The sequence below is a fragment of the Balaenoptera physalus genome (genome assembly GCF_965194825.1).
Source record: "Balaenoptera physalus genome assembly, chromosome: 8".
NCBI lineage: Eukaryota > Metazoa > Chordata > Mammalia > Artiodactyla > Balaenopteridae > Balaenoptera > Balaenoptera physalus.
In genome coordinates this window covers 96,738,658-96,763,324 of record NC_138887.1, presented here as the reverse complement: position 1 = coordinate 96,763,324, position 24,667 = coordinate 96,738,658, and the positions used below count along the sequence as shown (strand labels likewise).

General features: G+C 34.2%; 1 protein-coding gene across 4 annotated transcripts in view; it reads left to right on the top strand.

Moving 5' to 3' along the window:
* WASL (WASP like actin nucleation promoting factor) overlaps positions 1-24,667 on the top strand; it is a 65,664-nt gene that overhangs the window by 31,020 nt on the left and 9,977 nt on the right. For 3 of the 4 annotated variants that reach the window (XM_082472364.1, XM_082472363.1, XM_082472366.1), the window contains exons 2-10: positions 26-160; positions 2,761-2,847; positions 4,034-4,130; positions 7,574-7,597; positions 14,121-14,289; positions 15,326-15,368; positions 16,400-16,553; positions 18,407-18,424; positions 21,619-22,139. In XM_082472364.1, the coding sequence (XP_082328490.1) occupies positions 26-160; positions 2,761-2,847; positions 4,034-4,130; positions 7,574-7,597; positions 14,121-14,289; positions 15,326-15,368; positions 16,400-16,553; positions 18,407-18,424; positions 21,619-22,139 (1,248 nt within the window). The remainder of the gene's footprint in view (positions 1-25; positions 161-2,760; positions 2,848-4,033; positions 4,131-7,573; positions 7,598-14,120; positions 14,290-15,325; positions 15,369-16,399; positions 16,554-18,406; positions 18,425-21,618; positions 22,140-24,667) is intronic. The other variant, XM_082472365.1, reaches the window with a different exon arrangement.

The window sequence follows — 24,667 nt, the reverse complement described above, 5'->3', positions numbered from 1 at the left end:
TGGCTATAAATTTTATATTTTGCAGACTATGTCTTCAGCAGTGGTGCAGTTATATGCAGCAGATCGGAACTGTATGTGGTCAAAGAAGTGCAGTGGTGTTGCTTGTCTTGTTAAGGACAATCCACAGAGATCTTATTTTTTAAGAATATTTGATATCAAGGTGAGTTTTATTTTGCTTCCACTTAAACTGTAGGTGATTGGGTTTTCTACCTCAATTGTAATTTATAATAGTATAGATTCATTTATCCTGTATGTAATATTTATATTCTACTTAAATTAATACTAGAAGAGTGAAGCTTGGTTTTAGATATTGAACCGTGGGCACTGTGACCAAATTGGGAATACATCCTAAACCAGAACATGAATAGTTCCCCATTTTATCTGTCTGCACATTAAAGGTCTTGTTGGTTTGTCTGTTTTTATTCCTTTGGGTCTTGGGCTTTTCCCACATTCTCTCCTTTTCTAATGATACTCTTTTTATCCCATCCTGTCCATTACAGACTAGTGTATATAGTTCTTTCAGAGAACTAGAAAAGTATATTTAGCCTGGTGTGTACTTACTTACTTCAGCCTGGGTTTGAAGCATTATACACTATCTATAATATGTATTTGCTACCCATTTTATGTTGTTTGTCAACATAGGTGTGTTCTGATTTTCACAGCTTTGTATCCCTCACTCTTAAACATAAATCCACCTTGTCTTAGATTGGATGCCCTTTGTCAGGAATTCATCTCTGATAGTCACTGTAAAAATAATTTTTTTGCTGAGATGAAGTCTCCCTTTATCTTTTAAAATCTTTTCTGTGGGTAAGCCTCCTTGCTTAATATTCATATGTGGCTGTAAGTATAATGGGATTGTAGTTACAGAAAAATAAAACTGAGTTTGAACTCCTGGACAATACTTATGGTTAGATAGATTGTATTCAAACTGTTTTACTTCTCTGGGCTCCGGCTTACTTATTTGTAAAATGGGATAACCATCTGGATCTGTTGCAGAGTATTTCCCTGAGATTAAATGAGATTGAAGTTACTGCACTTTGTACATTAGAAATTTGTAACATCCCCTTCTGCATACCCCAAGACAGCTGAGAGATGTGGCATACTCCTGTTACTAACAGTAGCTTACTTACTATGGCAGTGATTCTGGGGGATGGGGAACACATGCATAGTTTGAAAGACACTTCTAAGTCCTTTGATATATTTATTTTTCACCACCAAGGAGAAGCACTGTTTAGAAATCAAATGTACGTATAACTCCACTGAGAAGATAGGGATTCCATTATAATGGTCATAATGTGTGTACAACATTTTAAAATATTTTAAAATTGTGGTCTAACAACTACTGAGCCTGAGCGCCACAACTACTGAAGCCCACGCGCCTAGAGCCCATGCTCCACAACAGGAGAGGCCAGTGCAGTGAGAGGCCCACACACCGCAGCGAGGAGTAGCCCCCGCTCGCCGCAACTAGAGAAGGCCCGCGCACAGCAACAAAGACCCACGCAGCCCTAAATAAATAAATAAATAAATAAATATTAAAAAAAAAATTGTGGTCTATGTAGAACCTTGCATTTCAGAATAAGGCAATGGTTATATTTCTCTAACCATTCATCTCCAATTATAGATAGCCATTGCTAAATACTTGCAATTAGCCACCTTTGGTATTAAGGTTAATTATATTTCTTGTACTGCAGCTATCAATACGACAATCACCATGGATCCCTTAACCATAGTTTAACCTTGGTGCACTTTAATCCTCAGTCTCCTTCTGCACCTGATTGATACTGTTTATACCAGTGTTTAATTAGGAGACCACTCTACAAAACTTAGGAATTCAAAGATTGTTAATGAGCAGTACAGAGAAGGCTTATTTGACCCTCCGAGCATCTACAGAATGGAGGAAAAGAATGAAGTCCTTCTGTAATATTTGATAGCATACAGTCTAAGTGCTGCTGATGGAACTATGCATTGATAATCAGTGCATGTATAAAAGTATCCTACCCCTTCTATCTAACGTTGATGATCTAGTAAGTGTTTGGTTATGTATTTGACCAAGTAACTGTATTTGGAAATGCTTGGCTAATGAGATTATATCTTAGCATACTGAATTCAACTCACTTGATATGTAGTTTTTATGAAAGAAACATCCAGTATTCACTGTTACTAACTAAATTATGTGATATCTTACTTATGTATTATACATATATGTGGTCTGTGTGTATGTAAAAACTAGGATTAATATGAACAGTTTCTTTAATATGTCATCTGCTTTTTTTTTTTTTTTTAATTGGCTGCATTGGGTCTTCGTTGCTGCACGCGGGCTTTCTCTAGTTGTGGCGAGTGGGGGCTACTCTTCGTTGTGGCGCGTGGGCTTCTCATTGCCCTGGCTTCTCTTGTTGCGGAGCACGGGCTCTAGGCACGCGGGCTTCAGTAGTTGCAGCATGCAGGTTCAGTAGTTGCAGCACGCGGGCCTTAGAGTGCACGGCCTTCAGTAGTTGTGGTGCGTGGGCTCAGTAGTTGTGGCTCGCGGGCTCTAGAGCACAGGCTCAGTAGTTGTGGTACATGGGCTTAGTTGTTCCATGGCATGTGGGATCTTCCCGGACCAGGGACTGAACCCACGTTCCCTGCATTGGCAGGTGGATTGTTAACCACTGTGCCACCAGGGAAGTCCCATCTGCTTTGTTTTTATTTGTGGTTTTGTTTTTTTTTTTCCTAGAGGTTTTCTTATTGGTAATTCTTACTTTAACTTTTACTTTTTTCTAGGATGGGAAACTATTGTGGGAACAAGAGCTATACAATAACTTTGTATATAATAGTCCTAGAGGATATTTTCATACCTTTGCTGGAGATGTAAGTCATATTTTCTTTATTGCCCTGTTTAATGTAATTACTGTTACATTTGTCTATGGAAAGTATTTATGAGCTTTTTGTGTAAACATTGTATAAAATATAAAGAATTATTTTACTTTTAAAAGCCTCTTCACAGGTATTATGGCTTAGTAGGAAGCAATGGCTAAGATTTTAAGGGAAAAAAAAAAAGGTTTCAAAGAGTACTGTAAATGTAATTGGGTATGTAGAAAAGAGGTTTGTTTTTTCATCTTCTCTGTCTTTAGTCAGATAGTTTTACCTCTGTGTGACTTTGGACAAATAGTTTAACCTCTCTTGAGTTTTAGTTTTCTTATCTGTAAAAGTGAAACCACTAATCCATGGCAGCTTTTAAAAATTGAAGATTATATTGCTGTTCACATTATTTTGTGAAAGAATAGTTTACGATTTAGAAGAGTACTAAAATACAATAAGTAGGGGGAAAAACAGAATTTTAAAAATTGATTGCCTATACTTAGGGACAATGTTAGAAGGATTTTTATACCATATACTCACAGGACTTGTCTGAGTGACTGGATTATGGGTGACTTTAATTTTTTTTGTTTTCATATTTGTATTTCCTAAATTTTCTACAATAAAAGGTTGGATTAGATGATACGTCCATCTTTTCAAAAAGCATTTTCTTCCTTATTTGTTATTTTTCACATTTTTCTGGATTGTATATGAATATATGTACATATATAAAAGTGTGGACTAAATGCCATAATAATGTCTGTGTTTCCCCACTTTTAATAATTTACATGAATTAAGGTTATAATTTAAATAATACCTGAAAAACATAGATAAGAGTTGATCTGCGTTTGGTCAGTGTTTCCAGTGTTTGCCTTTTCAAATCCAAATGTTTATAGAGCTCTTTTGAAGGATCAAATTCTATTTACTATTTTGTTTTTTTTAATTGAAAATGAAGTATTCAGTTTAACATTTGAGTATCTACTGTGATAGGTAACCTCTCTAATAGTACTCTTTTACTCTACCTTCTCTATGCTTTTTGCCTTCTTAAGTTATTCAGGTCATAAAGTAAGTTCTTGTCTGCTAATAAAGTGAAGCTTTTCTTCTTCAGAGTGTACTTCTATTGGTTATTAATTTTTTTGTTAAGTAAAGCTAAATTTGTGGTTTTTGTTGTTTACCTTTTTTGATGAAAATATTTCAGACCTGTCAAGTTGCCCTTAATTTTGCCAATGAAGAAGAAGCAAAAAAATTTCGAAAAGCAGTTACAGACTTGTTGGGTCGGCGACAAAGGAAATCTGGTAAACTTTTTTAAAAAAAATTCCTTTAAACAGGAGCTGGCTATGGCTCATGGGGCAGATCTGGCCTGCCATCTGTTTTTGTAAATAAAGTTTTATTGAAAAACAGCTATGCTTGTTGGTTTACATATTGTCTTTGGCTGCTTTTTTTCTACAACACAGTTGTCTAGTTATGACAAAGACTATGTGATGCATATCTGGCCCTTTACAAAAAACAGGTTGCTAATCCTTACCTTACAAGAAATACTATTTTTATTGAGAGCTAATTTTTTTTCAGATTTATTAAAGAACTCATTCCAATAACCTGTTCTGTTGATAACATTTTACATATACTGACTCTTAAATTTGCATTTTTATGACATTATTTGTAACTTATATTTACAAAAATATTTTATAGTTTGTGAACAAATACTTTAGGCAAGGCTAGAAGCAAATAAGCAAAGTTGCAAACAAGATCTGTAAACATTGCCTTGTCTCTATTTTGTCCCTAATGTTGTATATTGTAACATCATAAGGAACTTAGTTTAATGCATGAGACTTTAATACATATAAGACAATTAGAGAATGATGCAGGATAGTGTAAAGCTTTAAATTCATTGATGTAGAACTATTTGACAGCTGTCACATACCAGGCCTTTCTGTTGTAACGTGGGAGAAGGGTGATTAGGAAAGGTGAACCTCTCCAAAATCATCTTCTTAAGCAGATCACTTTTAGGAGAAATAACATATGGGAGTTGAGATCAGCAAATAAATCCCCTTAAAACTAACCATGCCCATATATTCCTTGAAAAGTCTGTACATCCACGTATACATGTTACCCCAGTCTGAAAATCACTGTATTCAAGGATGTGCTTTACCAGTAGGAGGGAATAAGTCATGAAAAAGGAAGGCACTGGATCCTGAAAACAGAAATGTAAACATATGTGTTACATTTTATATATGTTTATTGTTATTTTAATGGGTTTCCGAGAGGAAGGTAATGTAAAAATGAAAATAAAATGAACTAAGTTGTTGCCTCACTTACTGCCATCTTATATATCCCCCTTGTAATGAGTGAATAGGAGAATTATTAGGAGCCTATTGTTTTTTGTTACTTCTTTTTGGGGCCAAGGGTGTTTACCACTTGATTCCATGCTGTGGGAGAATTTAATTCTGTGGAATAATTCACGGTTCAGTTCTTATTTCAATGACATGTTGTGGTGCCAGGCCAGGGGCTCCCTGGGACTTCTTTTAGTCAAACTGTGTGACATTTTCAATTAAAAAAAAGAGTAAAAAATACTTCTTAAAATATAGAATAATTGACTTTTGAAATAGGTAGGTCACTTGAAGGTGTCTTTTAACTGGTATGGGAATTCTGTTTTATACAATTCCTAAGCTTTTAGGCATAGTGTTTTCAGAAGCAGAAAGATCACAACATACGGGAGACAGCTGATTCATTGTTGGGTAGCCCCTTCATGCTAAGTCAACCTGCAACCTTGCCTCTCTTTAACTTAGATGCATGGGGTCCAACTTTTGGAGCAACAAAGAATTAGTGTTTTCTTTTCCTTCCATTAGCCATTTAATGTTGGAAGCCATCTACCATGCCCTCCTTAGGCCTACACTTCTTTAGCTTAACCAGTTCCAGTTTCTTATTCCTCACATGATATGATTTATAGACTCATCATACCATATAACTTACAGACTCATCATACTGTATTCAGAGCACTATATACTGTGCTCTGAATTCCCTGTACATTTTTATGTCTTCTTCAAATGATCCAGATTTGAGAAAATGGTCCAGCTCAAATATGATGTCCAGATTTGAACACAATAATCCAACAGTAGTATGACTAGTACTGTGATACTAAAAACGTCCCCTAATATGATTAAACACTGTTCTGCTAATGTTTCTAGCAAATACATCACACCATTAACTCGCATTCTTCTTAGTTCAACCAAACCTCTTTTTTCATAAGAATGGCTCTCAAGCCAGGATAGTGTCATGTTTCTAAGTAATTGCTTTTTAGAACTTATACTCTGAACTTTACATTATCTCAGCATATTTCCATATTTGTGTCACTGCCAATTTAAGAAGTATTTCCTCTGTGAATGCAGAGGTAACATCACCTTGGAAATTGGAGATTTGACATTCATTGACATTAGACAGGGCGTGCTTACATCGAATGTTTCAGAAAATTACTTCATCAGACCACCAGATGGAGTAATACATTTATATTTCCCATTGCCAGGATTTTCAACTTGTCCCTCAATTAAATCCTATTAATTTTAGGATTGTGTCTGTTTATAAACTAAATATTTTATTATATTATTATTTATGGGTATTTGTCTTATAATTTTGGAAAATTTTGTATTAGAAAAATCTGTGGAAATTATATTTGTTGAAAATTCTTCAACCAGTTTTGAGCTTTCTTGAAACCAAAATTGTGTCAAACCTGGTATGTAAGAGTATGAATGCAAAGGGTGAATAGAAGTTCTCCTGGTATTACTCCTACTTAATTGGCTACAGCTTCTAAGTATTATTTTGGTCTGCCCCATAGCTCAGGCATCTCTAGGTATTTTCATTATCTTTATGCTTTCATTCAGTCCCATAGCTTTGAACACTGTCTATATACTGCTGAATCCCAAAGTTTTATCTATCCTGTTGACCTCGCCCCTGACTTTCAGACTTGTGTGCTCCAGTTGGGTGTCAGAATAGCCTTCAGACCTAGTATGTGTGAGCAGAGCACTTGATCCATGTTCCCCAAGCCCCGGTTAGACCTGCTCCTACTCTTCTCCTAGCCTTCCCCATCCCAGTAAAAGGCATTGGCTCCGCCTTGTCAGTCTGGCTCACAGTGGTTCTTCGTAAACCCTATCAGTGAGTCCCATTTTCTCTATCTTCAAAGACAAGTCCTGGATCTGTTTCTCACCACTTCTTTTGCTACCACCCTAATCCAAGCTACCATTGTCTGTCATCTGGACTACCCTAGCTCTCACTCGTCTCCCTGCTGTCACTGTATGCCCCCTAGTAGCTCTTTCCCACATAGTAACCAGGCACAACTTTTAAAAACATAGATTGGATCATGTCACTTCCCCTATCCAAAAACCTATAAGAGCTTCCTATCATATATAGAACACAATCTATATTCCTTAACCCATGACCTGTGGGACCCTACATGCTCCAGTTCCCTGGTTCTCCTTCTGACTTCTCTCCTTCCACTCTTCCTTTAGCTCACTGCAGTCCGGTACTATGGTGTTCCTTCATGCTATTCCCTCCTGAGGGCCTTTCAATATGTTGTTCCCTTTCTTGCTTTATTCAAATGTCTGCTCAGATGTCAGTTCCTCAGAGAAACTTGTTAACCACTTATATATGGACGTAGGAATAAGACAGTTTAGATGAGTTGATTTTTTTATGTTGATTTTTGTATTGCATATGTCTAATAATATTCCTTTAATTTATTTCCTAACAGAGAAAAGACGAGACCCCCCAAACGGTAAGCTCTGTGATAATTATTGATCAAAAAGATTTTAGATTATAATTTAATCCTTGTGGAAACATGTATCATACATTAATACCTAGTATTTAATATCTACGATTAAATACTGTAGTTTATTGTGTTCTTATTTTAAAATAAATAACAGATGGGACTTAGAAATGTACTATTCTTTGGCTTTTTTCTAGGATGAGGGAAGACTATATAGGGTGAATATCACTATTACTTATATCTTAATTCCTTTTTCACAGTTGTTTAAGTTTAGAAATTGTACAACCTGGTCTTAATGTCTTCCTTAAAAGTGGTAAATTTTATCTAACATATTTGTTCATTTCCTACTTTCATGTTAGTCTTTTTTTTTTCTTATTTTAAAGGATTATTTCACACTGGGAATATAAAACTAGCCCCTTTCAGAATGAACACTTAACTATTCTGGTGTGTTTAAACAAATAGTAGCTGTGCTTACTGTGCTGGTGTGTTTAGAACACATAGTAGCTGTACATAATTCTCCTTAATTTGCTAATGAATACTTGAAGTAATGTGGATTCATTTATTTAAAATATATATATTTATAGCAGAGAATAAAAGCAGAATACCAAGGTCCCAGATCTCTAGGGCATAGAGTCTCATCCTGGGCCCCATAAACCCTCGCTGAAACTTTGTGCCCAATATTATAAGTATATATGTTCTTTTCTCTGGGGAGAGAGGATCCGTGGATTTCATCAGATTGAAATGGGACCCCTGACCCTATGATAGTAAAGAACCATTGCTCAGGAGCCTTTGTTATAATCGGGAAAATAGCTGCTGCTTTTTAAAGGCATCTCAAATTCTCTCATCAGAATTTACAATGATTATTCAGGGAAACACTTAATATAGTACAGAGTCCTTAATATATGACAACTGTTAGTGGTTGTTGGGTATTTTTTCTTTTAAACCAATATATTGCCTTCTGATTTTGTCCTTAAATTTGTTTTCCTGATACAAAAACATGAACCAAATATTGCTGTATTAAATTTTGGTTTACTTACTTTAGTATAATTAAAAAAAAATCTGACTATACCTTCAGTAGTGCTTATCATGTGCCAAGTGTTGTATACTTTGACTTTCTCTTTTAAATGGAAATTTTTAATACTTACGTTATAGCTGCTTGGAGATAAATGAAGTAATCCAAGTGTTTAGCATGGTGCTTAATCAGTACAGTTATCATGATGAAGACAGTGACAGTGATAATAATAGCAGCTAGTATTCAATGATCATTTACTACCTGCCACGCACTGTCCAGAAACCATATGAAGTAGCTGCTATTATCCCTACTTCAGATGAGTAAACAGGCACAAATAGGTAACTTGCTCAGGGTCACAAAACTAGGAAAGTGGAGCAAGATTCAGTCTCCAGTGTTCTAACTCAAGAGCCCGCCCCCTTAACCACTGTGCTGTGTCAAGATGATTTTGAAGGAAAAACTGAGACCTGGAGAGAGTAAGTAACATGCCTTGAGGTATGCAGCTAGTATGTCACAGAAACAAAGGAAGCAGAAGCAGCTGAGCCAGAAGTCCTTCATCTGTGAACCTTTAATGTGGCGTTAGAATTTTTTCCCCTTGTGTGCTCAATATTTTAATGTCTCTTTCAATTTATTAAACTATTTGGCATTCTGTGAGCATATATTAAATACCAGTGCAGAAGGCTTCCTAGTGGTAGCATCTTTGGGGAAAGTAGCCTGAGATTTTAAAGTGTAGATGTTGTACAAATAATATAATTAAAGTTAAGGATGTAAATAGTTCATGATTTTTTTAAAATTTAATCTTTTCAATACATATAAAATATATTTTTGAAAAGGCACCTAATCCACAATAGATAGAATTTGGATATTCTTTTTGTGACAATGGTGTCTTACGATTTTATTACCCATAGTAAGAGAGATACTCATAATTAAATGCAGTTTCTTTCTCTCAGTTTGTTCTTGGTTTTAAATCTTTAGATCTAAAGTTTTAACCCTTTGATACAGTGGTCCCAAACTTTTTTTCATTAAATACAAGGAGAGTTTTTTAAAAATGGCATTGTTAAAATGCGAAATTATACAGCATGTCTTGACAATATTTGCATACTTATTTATTTTTAAAATATACATAAAATAATTATTAATAGAAGTTTTAATATTTTCTCCTGCTGTGCAGTCGGTTGCCTTGCTCTCCTCATGGTGTGGAGACCACTATTTTGCAGGTGGCATCTTACTTTTTTGCGTTTGCTGCACTGCCACTAGGTGGCAGTGGACACCTTAACTGCCTAGCAGTGTCCATACAGGAGCTTTGTCCCAGATCCTCATTTAGATGATCAGTTTAGCAAACCTTTTCAAATTGTAACTATTAAAAAGACACTTTATGTAGAAGTAACATATATTCCTGAAATACAATTCAGTGTCTTCCTCATTAACTCCTAATCCATATATTTTTCTTTTTTTTCTTTATTGGTCAGTCTCACCTTTTAGCTTAGATGCTTTCCAATGATTTGTTCTCAGCTTCATGACTGCTTGACATTTAGAGGCCTCTAGGCCCCCTATTTCTCAACTATTTTACCTTGGTGAGAGCTCTCTGCTTTTTATGTAATTAAGGGGAAGACTTTAGTTTGTTCTTTTAGTTTTAAAATTAACTAGAAATGCTGTTCAGTGAGAATATTAAAAAATCTTTTCTCTGACAGTTGTCCTTAAGAAGAAGGTAATTTGTCATTAGACTGCTTTTTGAAAAAGAAGAGAAACAGTCCCCTTTATTATCTGTTTACTTAGTACATGTTCTTAGGATGAGTGTAATTTCAGAAATGGAATAATTAAACTTTACTAGAAATGATTTGAGTATTTCCGTTACCATATCTTTCATAAACTTTATTAAAAAATGACTCTGTGCCTTATACAACTTATCACTTTTTTGGTCTGTCACTTTTGAAACAAATATTTAATTGGGCTTTAGAACATTATTTTAAATTTATTTCCTAACATCTTCAAACTGTAAAGTAAATGACTCTTGTCAACAGAAATATCCAAATACCTAATCTCTTAAGTGTGTAAAAGGCCTTTTTTCTAAATTTTGAAAGTTATTCATAAGTATTTCTTGAATGATGAACTGTTGGACTGCAGACTAAGAGAACTGATAAATTGGTAAAAAATAAAATATAGCATTTGTAAAGTTAGCATTATCAATCACCTTGTCATTTAACTTTTGTGAACAAAGTTATAATAGTTAATAGAAAGAGTAGTGGAGTAGGAACCGAGATATCAGAGTCCACCTTTCCCTTTGTCACTAGTTGTGTGACTTTAGACAGGTCACCTGACTCTTCTTGTCCTTAGTTTTTATCTGTAAAATGAAAGATTTAGAAAAGCTCTCAATTTCCCAGCTAATATCAATTTTCTATACATCTCTATAATCGATTTTTCTATGTAGACTTAATTAAATAATGTTTTAACCAGTACTAATGAAGTTCAGGTGTAATGACACTAAGGAGCTAATGCCACAGCTTTATGAACTGCTTGGTGGATGCATAACAATATAGCCACACCTGATTTTTGGGTAGAGAGAGGAAGGGAAGCTTTGGTATTCATTCTGCATATCACTTATATTTTATTTCTGTCCTCTTCATCCTTGAGCTTTCTTCAGAGATGGCTGAGTTATTTTCTCTAGTGAGTTATAAATCAGGCTTATAAGAACCTTAACTTTATTGTTTCCCAGAAAAGAATTTACTGGTTTGGATAATTTAAACTATTAAACTATTAACCTTACCAACTTTATACCATTTAGGACATCCATAGTATAATTGGTTACTTTTATGTAAACTGAAGTAGCATCAAAAGGTTTTTATTTTTGTTTTTTTCCTAAAAACTATTATAATTTAAAAATTTTTGTTTTCATTTTTTTGGCATTCCACATGGCTCGAGGGATCTTAGTTCCCTGACCAGGGATCGAACCCGGGCCCCCTGCAGTGGAAGCGTAGAGTCCTAACCACTGCCCCGCCAGGGAATTCCCAAATTTTTTGTTATTTTTTAATGGTGAATCTGGTTGTTCCTTCATTATTACTGGTTGGACACCTATTTCAGGAAGGATGACATGTATAAAGAGAGTGCCTAACTCTGACTTACCTAAATCTCTCTTAAGGAAGTTCTTAAATGTTACTAAGTGTAAAGATAAGAGAGTAATAATTTGCAACATCTTAATTTGGACGGTGTTGCTGATGATGATTGGTAATGATAAACTATAAGAAGAGAGAAAGCAGAAAGGGAAGAATGAGAAGTGAAAACATAACACTAGATTAAGTCAATGAAGATATTAGTATCACCCCAATTCAACCCTCTAACGCTCAAATTCTGGATATTTTTAATAAATCACTTATTTTGTGAAACTACAGTGAATTCTGAAATCTTGAATCTGAACCAATTTGAAAATCCAGTTCTTTATCTACTATTTAATAACCCTTCTATGTTGCTTAACTAACCTTTAACTTTTGATCCAGTTATTTTCAGATTATTCCTTGACACTGAATCAGCTTTTAAAGGTTTTATCCGTATTGTTCACTAGCTTCCATTTTTTCCAAGAAGAATTTTTATTTCTTGCCAATATGAGCAACTTCCCATGGAGTTTTGTGTGAAATTATAAATAGAACTTCAGACATTTACATATTATACTTATGTAATTAGACTTTGAATATTAAGGGAAAATAGCTGAATTTTGCACCTCTTTCAAAATTGTTTGATAAAGTGGCAGATGGCATTTATAATTTTATTTTAACTCTATTTCATCTTTAATAGTAGAGTTGAGGGAGAGAAAATTAGTTATATATAATTTCCCATATAGGTAAATATTTTATTTCAGACAACTTTTATGAATAGGATGCATTTGAGGTTTTCAGCATAATTGAAGAATTATAGTCAAGTTGGCATTTAGTGATCACTCAATATACATTAGCCTGTAATGTCTTGGGATTTCTGTCTGCCATTCTATGCTTGTGTTGGGGATTCCACAGACCACCCCTCCAGTTGGTGATTCATTAGGGCTCACAGGACTGAGCACATAGTGGTACTCATGGCAAAGATTTATTACAGTGAAAGGATATAAAACAAAAATTAACAAAAGGGAAAGACACATGGGGTTAAGTCTGGGGGAAACTACACACAAGCTTCCAAGAGTATTCTCTCATTGGTCACAGGGGATATGCTTAATGTCTCCAGCAATGAATTGTTGCAACACACATGAAATGTTGTCTAAAGGAGAAGCTCAGTGCCTAGAGTTTATTGAGGGCTAGTCATGTGGGCATCTTCTGTCTAGGACATACAAAGATTCTAGACTCCCAGAGGGAAAGCAAGTATTCAGCATAAACCACACTGTTAGCACAAATAGTTGAGACACAATGAGCCCATCTTATCAGGGGATAATGGGAACCCTCTTGAAATCCTAGATCCTAGATGCCAGCTAAGGGGGCCAACCTTGCAAAGCAGGCCTTTCTAAAGATAGCAGTCTCAGGCCTGCTATGTTGACTGTTTCTCTGCACAGTAGTGATTATATTTTATACAGTATTTTAAAAGTCATCATTCATATAATCATCTCAGAGGAATTTGGTCTAATAGGAAGTTATGTCAGAGAATCCTATGTTAAAATGGGATATCTAAGGAACATGTGTTGCCCTTTGGTTAAATTTTTTAAGGATTTTTTAAGATGAATATATTTCGTTCAGACTCTCATACTTTTAAGACCAAAATACTTCTGTGAATTATAAAACAGATTTTTGTGTGCTATGTTTAGTGTCATTCCTGAAGATGCTATTAATAATACCTGAAGGTGCCTGAGATCTTTTTACTGTTGATCCTTGTGGAGGATGGAATGTTTTGAGAATTTTTCTATTTTAAATTTTTTTTTTTTTTTTTTTAACATCTTTATTGAAGTATAATTGCCTTACAATATTTTAAATTTTTGAGCTCTGTACTTCTGATAGCCAAAGTGTATGTATAATAATGGGGAGAATACTACTAGACTTAAGTATGACAGTTTTGGAAAAAAATGGTAGTAATATTTGTATAAGTTTTTTTCGTCATAGACTAATAAAGTTGAAATAAAGAAGACTAGACTTCTTTACTAGATTTAAAACAAAGTAGATGCTTCTTTTACTCTTCCTATGTAATATAAGCCACTTTACCAATGAGTAATGTGTTGGATGTGAGGCTGTTATAGTCAAAATTTGATGGATCAGATCAATTGAATTTAAATTCTTGTTGAAAATTTATATTCTTCATGAGATTTAATGTTATAAAAAGTTTGCTTTGAAATAATGTATCTATGCTAATTTGTTTAAGAATTTATTGTAGACTTTGGAAATTTAGGAATTTTTGAAATTATTTATAAAAAATTAACATGCACGTTTAAAATTTAAATAATTTATAGTAATGAAGTGGTCCTACCGCAGGAAAAAAATATTTAAATTATAAATTATGATTGTAAAAATTGTTATCTTAAATTATATCCCTTTTATATTATTTTGACTTTATTTGCAGGTCCTAATCTACCCATGGCAACAGTTGACATAAAAAATCCAGAAATTACAACAAATAGATTTTATGGGCCGCAAGTCAACAACATCTCCCATACCAAAGAAAAGAAAAAAGGAAAAGCTAAAAAGAAGAGATTAACTAAGGCAGATATTGGAACACCAAGCAATTTCCAGTAAGACAGTTCTTTTATTATTCTTATCTTTACTTTTGATTTGCTCATTTCTGCTCTTGATTTTTTAAATTGTTAGAAAGTTTGGTTTGCTTTTTGGGAGAACCCTTATATTTATCACTTGCATACCTTTTTAGCCATAAAATTTTGTTGGAGTTTTTTAAAGGCTATTGCTCAATAGACGTTTTATTAATCTTAGTTTATTTACTTTTCCAGCCATGAGAAAAGAAAAATTAGAGTTGTTTTTTCAACTGATTGTTGGACATGAAAATGAAATCTCACTTTTCCCTATAAATTATATTTGGAAATTGCCTAAAAGCATTGTCCTAATCTGTTTGGGCTGCTAACAGAATACTATAGACTGGGTAGCTTATAAACAACAGAAATTTATTTCTCACAGTTCTGGAGGCTGTGAGAAAGGAAGAGGCAGGCAAGATTCGGTGTCTTGTGAGGTCCCACTTCTTGGTTCATAGACAGCCATCTTCTCACTGTGTCTTCACATGTTGGAAGAGGGCGAGAGAGCTCTCCAGGGCCTCTTTCTTAAGGGCACCAATCCCATTCCTGAGGAATCCACTCTCATGACCTCCTCAAATCCTCATATCCAAGAACTATCACATTGGGGATTAGGTCTCAAGACAGGAATTTTCGGAAGACACACTCAGTCTATAGTAGGCATCAAACCTTTGGTATTTATTTGACATATTTCAAGCATTCTCTTACCCATTATTTCATTACTTCATTACAAAACTCCTGTCCTCTCATACATATAATGCTTGTGTTCTTATGCTAGTTTGTCAGTTAAGGAAATGGATACTCAGAAAGATTGTGCAAAAATGTTAAGGCTCAATTAGTAGCAGAGCCTGGGCTAGAATCCTGGTTCCTTGACTGCTTGTACAGTTTTTCCCTCAATATGGTTATGTCTATGAGAACTATTAGTTCAGGCCAAAAATTCACTGAGTGGATTGGATTTCATATATATTAGATTTTTAATGCCATTTATGCATTTTATTTTTCTATATTTTTCTATCTACTGCTTTAGGCACATTGGACATGTTGGTTGGGATCCGAATACTGGCTTTGATGTAAGTGTCTTTTCAAGCCATAAACATTATTATTCTAAATATGTGGGAACGTCATGGCCCATCTTTAGACTTTTATTCTTTTCATTTTTGGTAACTCTCGTGTTTATTGGAATGTGCTTGTATTTATGTTCATATTCCACTGAGGTTTTAAATCATAGATTGTTCTATCATTGATGGCTGTCTCTAAAGAGAAAGTTTTTTTTAACTCCTTGGCTTTATCTACTATAATGTAAAAACTCTATGTTTTGAAAGCCAAGAGAAGAAAATTATTTCTGCAAAGTGATCATTCGAGGGGAATATATGCCAAATTACTGGAAAGTACTATAATCAAATTCTGAATATCCAGTTGTTAAAATTATCTAGATCTTTTTATTCTACTATTCTTTTTGGCAATTTCATTATTCATTAATTTATAGCATTGTGAGCAAAATAGTTGAAACTTGGTTACCTAAGTTACATATTTAACATTTGGCAGATAATCAGGGTTTGGAAAAATTATTTTGGAAAGAAATATTATTTGTGATTGGGGTCAAAAATTATTTTGGTTATTTTTGTTAGAACTACAATGTTAACACCACAATGTTTTTGAGTGCCTTTTTGTGTTGGGCACTGTACCAGGGTGCTTGGGTCATAAAGAGGTCCTTGACCTCAAATTTTCAAATGATTTACTTTTTTTGTGGTTATTTGTGATTATACCTAAATCTTATTTCAGACAAGGTGGAATAGTAGGTGAGCATTATAGATGTCTGAGTCATGAAAGGATTAGTAAAAATTTAAATGAGATGCCTTCTTTTTAAAGGTAGGGAACAAAGAGATGAAATAAAATATAAAACGTATTCTTTGTTCTTATCTTTTCTGTTTTTTGTAAGACAGTTTAGTTAGCATATAAGTAATCTAACTATATTAAAAATTTATAAACATAAAAGAAAATAATTTCATAAAGGGCATAGATATGAGAATAATATTTCAACTTGCTATTGTAAAAAATTTGACATAGGTTTTATAGTTAGCAGTTATTTTGTCTGTTGTAGCTGAATAATTTGGATCCAGAATTGAAGAATCTTTTTGATCTGTGTGGAATCTCAGAGGCACAACTTAAAGACAGAGAAACATCAAAAGTTATATATGACTTCATTGAAAAAACAGGAGGTGTTGAAGCTGTTAAAAATGAACTACGAAGGCAAGGTAACTTTTATTTCTATTCAGGCATTGTGATCTATTTTTTCTTTTGAATCTTTTGAGGTCAGTTTCATGGACGACAGCTACATACATTCATGTGAACCTTCCTTAAGCAGAATGTTCAAATTTATGGAGAACTAGTTTGGCCTAGTGTACTGTGTTTTACATTATTTCAGTATAATTGAAAAACTTGTCAAGGCTTTTCTTATTATTAAAAAGTCTTATATTAAATTAATGAAAATTCATACAAAATCTTCTGGCTATTTGTTTTAGAATAAAAAATAATAGTTGCATAATATTTCACTTACTGAATCTTAGAGACCACTATCAATGTTGTTTTTATTACAATTCAGAAGTAGTCATTTAAATATGAATTCTGTAATGTATAATAAGCATTTTCAGAATATAAATAATGAAAAATCTATTTATTTTGAAATACATTTTTTTTCTTGGCTAAAGTATAAAATTTGTCATTCGGTACCTGAGAGCACAAACAACTTGCAACCTTTTAAGATCTGATATTTTATTTAAATCACCTTGTTTTTTGGTCATATCTTAATAATTATCACAATAAAATGCAAATACAGTTAATTCTGAGTTTTCTCATATGACAGTTATCTCTTTGCCACCTTATTCATTTGGGGTTACTTTTCTTCTTCCTAGTTTTTGCATACTCATAGATAGATAGTGTAGCAAAGCAAAAGCTCCAGTTAATCATAGCATTCTTCTGAAGAATTTAACTCATTTTCAATTAGGTATTTGACTTACCTGTATCTTTTTCACTGCTGATGTTCATTCATTCACTCATTCATATATTCAGTAAACATTGTTATGTCAGCACTGGTCTCTACTCAGGATATTTAGATATAAAGGTATGGTTTCTGCCCTCAGAAATCTTACCGTCTGGTGTGACAACAGGTATGTAAACAAGTATATAGTCATAATTACTGTTGTGGAAACACAATGCTAGTTCCACTGAAACTAGTATGATGCTAATTTATCTTATTTCATGAAAAGATTACATTTCCAAATGCTATGGATTTTTAATAAAAACATCTGGGGCACAGCAACATTATCATTTTTTAATGCTGCCAGAATGAGTTGTAGTTACAGTTAGTATACAGATGATGGAAGGTCTTGAGGACCCCTAGTTTGTTCCTTGACTCTCTTTTTCTCCACTGTTACCACTCACCTTCACCTCATACCAAAATATTCTCAGGGTCTCTCTGAGTTCTCTGAATTTATAAGTTTATAAATACTCTTGACATTTATTAGTCCATACTGCTGCCCTCTCACCTGAATATCTGTAACTGAGAGTTGTCTGTATTAACTTGATTGAGTTTGTTTTTTAAACTTTATTATTACTGCTTTTTATTCTAATTGCTTTTAAAACATCAAATTAGGCAAGGTCTTTCCTCAATTAAATTACCTAAAACAAAAAAATTCACAGACATTACAAAAAACATGCTTTGGGAACTTATACTCAAGATTCATATACTCAAGAATCTAACTCCCAGTGTGGAACCTTTTAGACAACCAAGATTGATTTTACAGAAGGTACATTTTTTTAGAGGAAGACTAAAAAGACAGATTAATGATTTTTATTAAGGAAATGTTTTCTAGGCAAAACATATAGTGTGTTCAGAAGTATGAAAAAAAGTTAGAGATGGAGAAGTTTATGAAGTTGTCATAAAAATATATTTTGTAAAACTTGAATCAAATCTCTTGAAACTTATTTTGTAAAATCATGTAATCAAATTTGTAAAAAGTAGGAGACCTTGTGATTTCCAGTGTATCTTTTTGTGTGTCTGTCTATGCAATTGTTTGAAGTCCATTAATTTCTAATAATCTGTTCTTAGGTCCACCACAATGGAGTGGTATGTATGGGGGATGTTATTTGGCCCAGTGTACTAAATTATGCATGTATTTATTTTCAAAGAAGCTAGAACTCATTTATCCTGCCTCCAAATCTAACATCCAGTAAGGTTTTCTGCCTTCTCTTCAAACTAATGTTTGGGGCTATGTAACTAATGTTACATAGATGCTAAAGTAAAAAAGGAAGTTTATTTCTATATGAGTCAGAGCTCATATTTCATCTGTAATTTAGATAATTTTTTTGAAATTCTGTGGATTACCTCTTAACAGCACCACTGTTTTTATTATTACTTAATATACTTATTTTTAGTGATTGCTTTTCACACTTGGCATTATTTCAATAACCTACATAAAATATACTTACATTTTTTACATTAATTTGGGGCAGTGGGGAGGACTAAACATAAGCAAACACACAGTTATAAATGACTACTCAGAGAGTTGTTAGTATTCCCATAAATTTACATTTGTGTTGAATAATACTTGCCTGGTTTGCTTTAATCTTGATGAGAGTGCATGAGAGCAGTTTCCTGAATTCTATAAAACTACATTTCTTTTAAATATTAGTTATATTTATATTATTTTACAATTTCTGCTTATAATTCCCCTAAATAAATATCTAGAGTTATCTACCAATTACTCTTAATATTAATTTGATCTGAAATAATATCTGAAAGTTAAGTATATCAACTTTTCTTTATCGTGCAGCATCAAGACGAGGTTTTTTCCATAAGCCTCAGTCTGTCTTTTTTTCTAAGCTTTGATAGTAAGAACAGTTTTATTTGTTGTAACTTTTGTGTCATGCTCTTTACTTTATGTATTTATTAAATATCTAAGAACTATCATTGTCATTCTGATTCTGGTGTTTGTGTGACTCAGTTTTGAAAATCTGTAGGCCGCCAGACTTTCTCACAGTGGTGTGTGATCTGCTCAGCAGACATTTTTGTGCATATGAACCTAACGTGCCGTCTCTCCTCTCCTCCTGTTTTAATTCTTTCACATTTTTACCTTGGGATATGGCATATCTTTTGCATACTTTCCTTTTTTTATGTAGGCATAATACAGATTGTAAAAATAGATAGTTGGTAATAGATGTTTTCCTCATGAAAATATAGAGATGTTTCCACTCACTTTTCAGATAATAGAAATGCTGAACTTGTGCTGTACCCAAACTTGGTGCAGCTGATAATTTATTCACTATCAATTAAGGCTCTCCCTTTGCCTGAACAATAATTTACTGTCTCTTTGAATGGGTATTAGCTGAATCCCAAATTATTCCAATAAATGTGCTTATTCCCAGTTCAAAAGAACTTTAAATCTCTCTATTGAAGAGATACATCATTGTACGTAGAAAAGATTATGGTTCCAGAGTCCTTGATGAAACCACAGGAAATGATGGACTAATACCTTTTGTAGTAGAATAGAGTGGGTCCTTTTCCTCTTGATTAGCAAACAACTAAATCATAAAAATGCTAGTTCAGACAACATTGTTTTTTGAAATGTAAACCTTAACTGATTAAAATGAAATCTTTGTATCTGCTTGAAGGATTTGATGTTACTATCTTATTCAGGGAGTGTACATAATATACATATGCCATATCCTCTTGGTTTTACCCTGTTACTATGAATTATGTTCGGAAAAGAAATTGGTTTTAGCAAGTTTAAATCTCCTTGCCTTGGATCTGGTGAGAAAATTGGGTGAACCTCAGCTGCAACACCCAGATCTCCAGTATGCCTTGAGTGTAAATCATAGGAACTTCCCTCAGTGATGGCCTGTATCCAAGAAGGATGACTCCCCTGTTTGCAGCTATATATTATTTCCAGTTTTAAAAGTTTCTGTGCCAGGAGACAGTACCCTCGTGAGTTTTGGCCTTTCCGTATATTTCATCTAATGTTTATGACTATATTTGATAGCATATTTTAGAGTGTATTTCCCATGATTGTCCCAAATAAAATCAGAAGATAATGTTTGATTTCCTTTGAACTGAGGGGGGCTTTTTCTTCTCTGGTTTCATTGCATTATTGAGCATCTGAGCCTATTATTATTTGAAATTAAGGTAGGTATTTTTATTATATAGATTGTAGAAATATCCATCAATAATATATTAGTTTGTACCAGTAAATACAAATAGCTGTTATGGATTTTAGGATTTCTTTATTCCTAAAAATAGTTATTTTTTCTAGTCACTCTTTAAATGAATGGAGAAATAATGAAGTTTATTATTATGTAAGTTTGCGTATGCTGTTGGTAAAATCATGTCTCTAGAAAGGTAATAAATTTTATACTTTGAATTTGTTTCTCTATTTTAGCTTACATTTTCCCTTAAGTAAAATAAGAATGTATATGTCATTACTACCAGGATCATGTTAATATTTTATTAATAACTTTAATTTTACAGTGTTTAGAAATTCTCAGTTAATTTGTTAATGTCTCCTGAATAAGTAGTTGAACATTTCATCTGAGCAACCAGCCTCCCTTAATGCCATCACTAGAATTGCTGACCATCTTTTATTAATATAGTACAATATATTCAATATATACATGATATATTGTATTATATATCACTATAATATATATTTATTACATAACTTGTATTATATATTATTATATGTTCTATACATGTAAAAATGTAGGACATTATAAATTACAAATGTAAGTTAGGTGACAAAGATTTACATTGTCAAAGAAAAAGTATTGTATTTGAGTTTAGCTCAGATTAACTTGAATAAATTCTAATAGATTACACTACATTAGCTGTTTAATTCTGAATGTAAATTAATTTTATAAAACAACTAAATATACTTGATTCTTTAAAGAGGGAAGGTATCCATTAATTTTTATTAAAATGTAAAATGTTGCTTATTGCCCAAAATGTTGAATATCATTGTTACAGTTTCATTATTATTACATAAAAATGTGTTTATTCCCTTACCTTGAGAAGTGGTGCTGATTCCTAAAAACTAAATTCTACTATTTTAGCTAATATTTTTTCAAGATAGACCAGGGCCGAGTAGTCCCAGAGTTGTAAGATATCATCTGTGCTCAGATATCTTTGTAAAGTAAAATACGAAGATGAGGCCTCTTTTTTTCCCCTCATGTTGGTTTTTTTAAATACATGTTGAAATGAGCCGCTTTTTCAGTATAATGTTTGCGGGGGAAAAAGCATGCTTTTCTTTTTTTCTGTTTTCATTTCAGCACCACCACCTCCACCACCGTCACGGGGAGGGCCGCCTCCTCCCCCGCCGCCTCCACATAGCTCGGGCCCTCCTCCCCCTCCTGCCCGGGGAAGAGGGGCTCCTCCTCCGCCCCCTTCAAGAGCTCCCACGGCTGCGCCGCCACCGCCGCCTCCGTCCAGGCCAGGTGTCGGAGTCCCTCCACCACCGCCAAACAGGATGTACCCTCCTCCTCCTCCAGCCCTTCCCTCCTCGGCACCTTCAGGGCCGCCGCCACCTCCTCCACCTCTGTCAGTGGCGGGGTCGGTGGCACCGCCCCCACCGCCTCCACCTCCCCCGCCACCGGGGCCGCCACCTCCCCCGGGCCTCCCTTCCGATGGTGACCATCAGGTTCCAACTTCTGCAGGAAGCAAAGCAGCTCTTTTAGATCAAATCAGAGAGGGTGCTCAGCTAAAAAAAGTGGAACAGAACAGTCGACCGGTGTCCTGCTCTGGAAGGGATGCGCTTTTAGACCAGATACGGCAGGGCATTCAGCTGAAATCTGTAAGTAATCTGTTCGTCTCGGTTAGACTGCCTGTCTTAATGGAATTTTAAAGCAATTATAAGACATCTTTGAAAAAAGTTTTGTTTTTACTTTTTCTCTTGGTGTGTGTTTTTTTAACCCTTACGTACCCTAAAATGCATGTTTATGCCTTTACCTGTGTGATCCATACTTCTGTATCAAAATATCACCCCAGAAAGTTCCCTCATGCCTCTCCCTTCTCAGAAAGAATCACTGACCTGATTTCTATCACCATAGGTTTAGTTTGCCTATTCTAGAACTTCATATAAAGAATCTTGCACTATGTCTGCAATCCGTCGTTCTAGACTTTTAAATAAATTTTAATTTAAAGAAAAATCTTTATTAAACTATACAGAAGTAAACATAGCCCTGTTGAAACCAATTGTAATCATTTTGGCAAAGTCAAACCATTAACTTTATGAAAACTAAACCATATTTTAAAGTTTCTGTGTCTGAAATTTAGATTAGTAGAGAATCAGACTCCACAGAAAATTCAAAGAGTTCTAATTAGAATTTCTATAGTGACAGATAATTTTGGATTCTCTGAATTGGCTGAGGTCATCGTTTAATCTCTAGAGCAGAGGTTGGCAAACTTTTTTCTTTAAAGGACCAGATAGTAAATATTTTAGGCTTGCAGGCCATATGGTATCTGTTACAGCTGCTCAACTCTGCTACTATACCACAAAAGCAGCAGCCATAGACAGCACATAAGTGAATGGGCATGATTGTGTTCTATAAAGCTTTATTGACACTGAAATTTGAATTTCATATAATTTGCACATATCACAGATATTCTTCTTTTGTTTTCTTTCAGCCATTTAAAAATGTGTAAAAATCATTCTTAGCTTTAAAAAAGTTATACAAAGACAGGGGACAGGCTAGATTTGGTCCATGGCAGTAGTTTCCTGACCCCTGACCTAGAGCCTAACCTGCCTAACATTCACATGCTTCCTCTGGGCCTTTATGTGTGGTCTCTCAGTTCCAGGAGGAACATTTGCTCTGCAGGGCTTCAGGCAGGTTATGGATGGTAGATTTTTCTATGCAGTAAATGGAGCTGAAAGGAGATTTTAATTGAAAATTATTTTGCAATGTGTAGAGAATTATGATAACTTTCTAAATCTCAGAAGCTTTAGCTAGGAAGAGAATGATGGCTAGGGAACACAACTAATCGAATGAAAGCATTTAAACGTTAACCTAGCGCAGATTTAAGAAACTTCTTTAAAATGTGTCTACATCTTTTCTTAATATGTATTCAGGATGATACTTAGATCAGCCTGTGAACAATCACCTCTGCTCCCTCTCCCCATTTAGTTCAGACTACAGGTTTCTCAGGAGCAGTTGAAGAACTTTGAATAGTTGTTGGTGGGGAGAATTATTGTCAAAATGACCACAGCCCAGGTGAATAGCAGATTTTAATGGGGTCATATACTTTAGAACTTCAAATACATAAGTGGACCCTTGGACAGCAATGAGAGTTAGGGGTGCCAGCCCCCTCAGCGGTCAAATCTGTGTATAACTTTTGCCTCCCCAAAACTTAATTACTAATGGCCTACTGTTGACTGGAAGCCTTAGCAATAACATAAACAGTTAATTTAACACATATTTTGTATATGTATTATATACTGTATTCTTACAACAAAGTAAGCTAGAGAAGGGAAATGTTATTAAGAAAATCATAAGGAAGAGAAAATACGTTTACAGTACTGAACTGTATGTATCGATACTGTAAGTTTACCTCATCTGTTTACAAGATGAATGATCTATCTGTTAGTGCCTACATCAATTTGGTCAATATTGTCTTATTAATATAATACAAACACTGTAGATGTTATATGTAATACTAACAGTAGACATCAAAAATGAAAAGAATGTGAGAAATTTATATTTATTTACAGGTATAACAATTCATGCAGCGATAACAGAGAGACAGCCATATGATTGCTTTATGGTAGCCTAGCATATTCAATATGATTGCTTCACAGTAGCTAGCTTATATACTAGTGAATGAATCATTATAAAGTTTTTATGGCATACGTTAGTACAGTCATATTTATAATACTGTATTGGGAACATTGTTATATTTTTTTTCAAAAACCACTTGCCTGTGAAGGTAGGCAGATATGCAGTTTCTCCAGTTACGAGAGAGAGGGGCATACTGTATGGTAATGTAATTCTTCGAAAGCAAAGTTGTAAAACAGTAAGAAAACTAACACAGTATTAATTTTATATTAAATATCCCTCACCTTCTGCCTATGTAAGGAGCGGCTATCCACTTCAACACTTGCACACAGTGTTCTACATGATGAATACTTAGGTGATGATGATGATGACACAAAAATATTTCATACAGTTCTTGCTGTATAGTTATTAGATTTTCACACAGAGACACACGTACACAACAGATAAATTTATTAACTGTACAGCATGATGATTACTATTCATTAAGTGGAAGTAGATCATCGTAAAGGGCTTAATCCTTGTTGTCACGTTGAGTAGGCTGAAGAGGAGG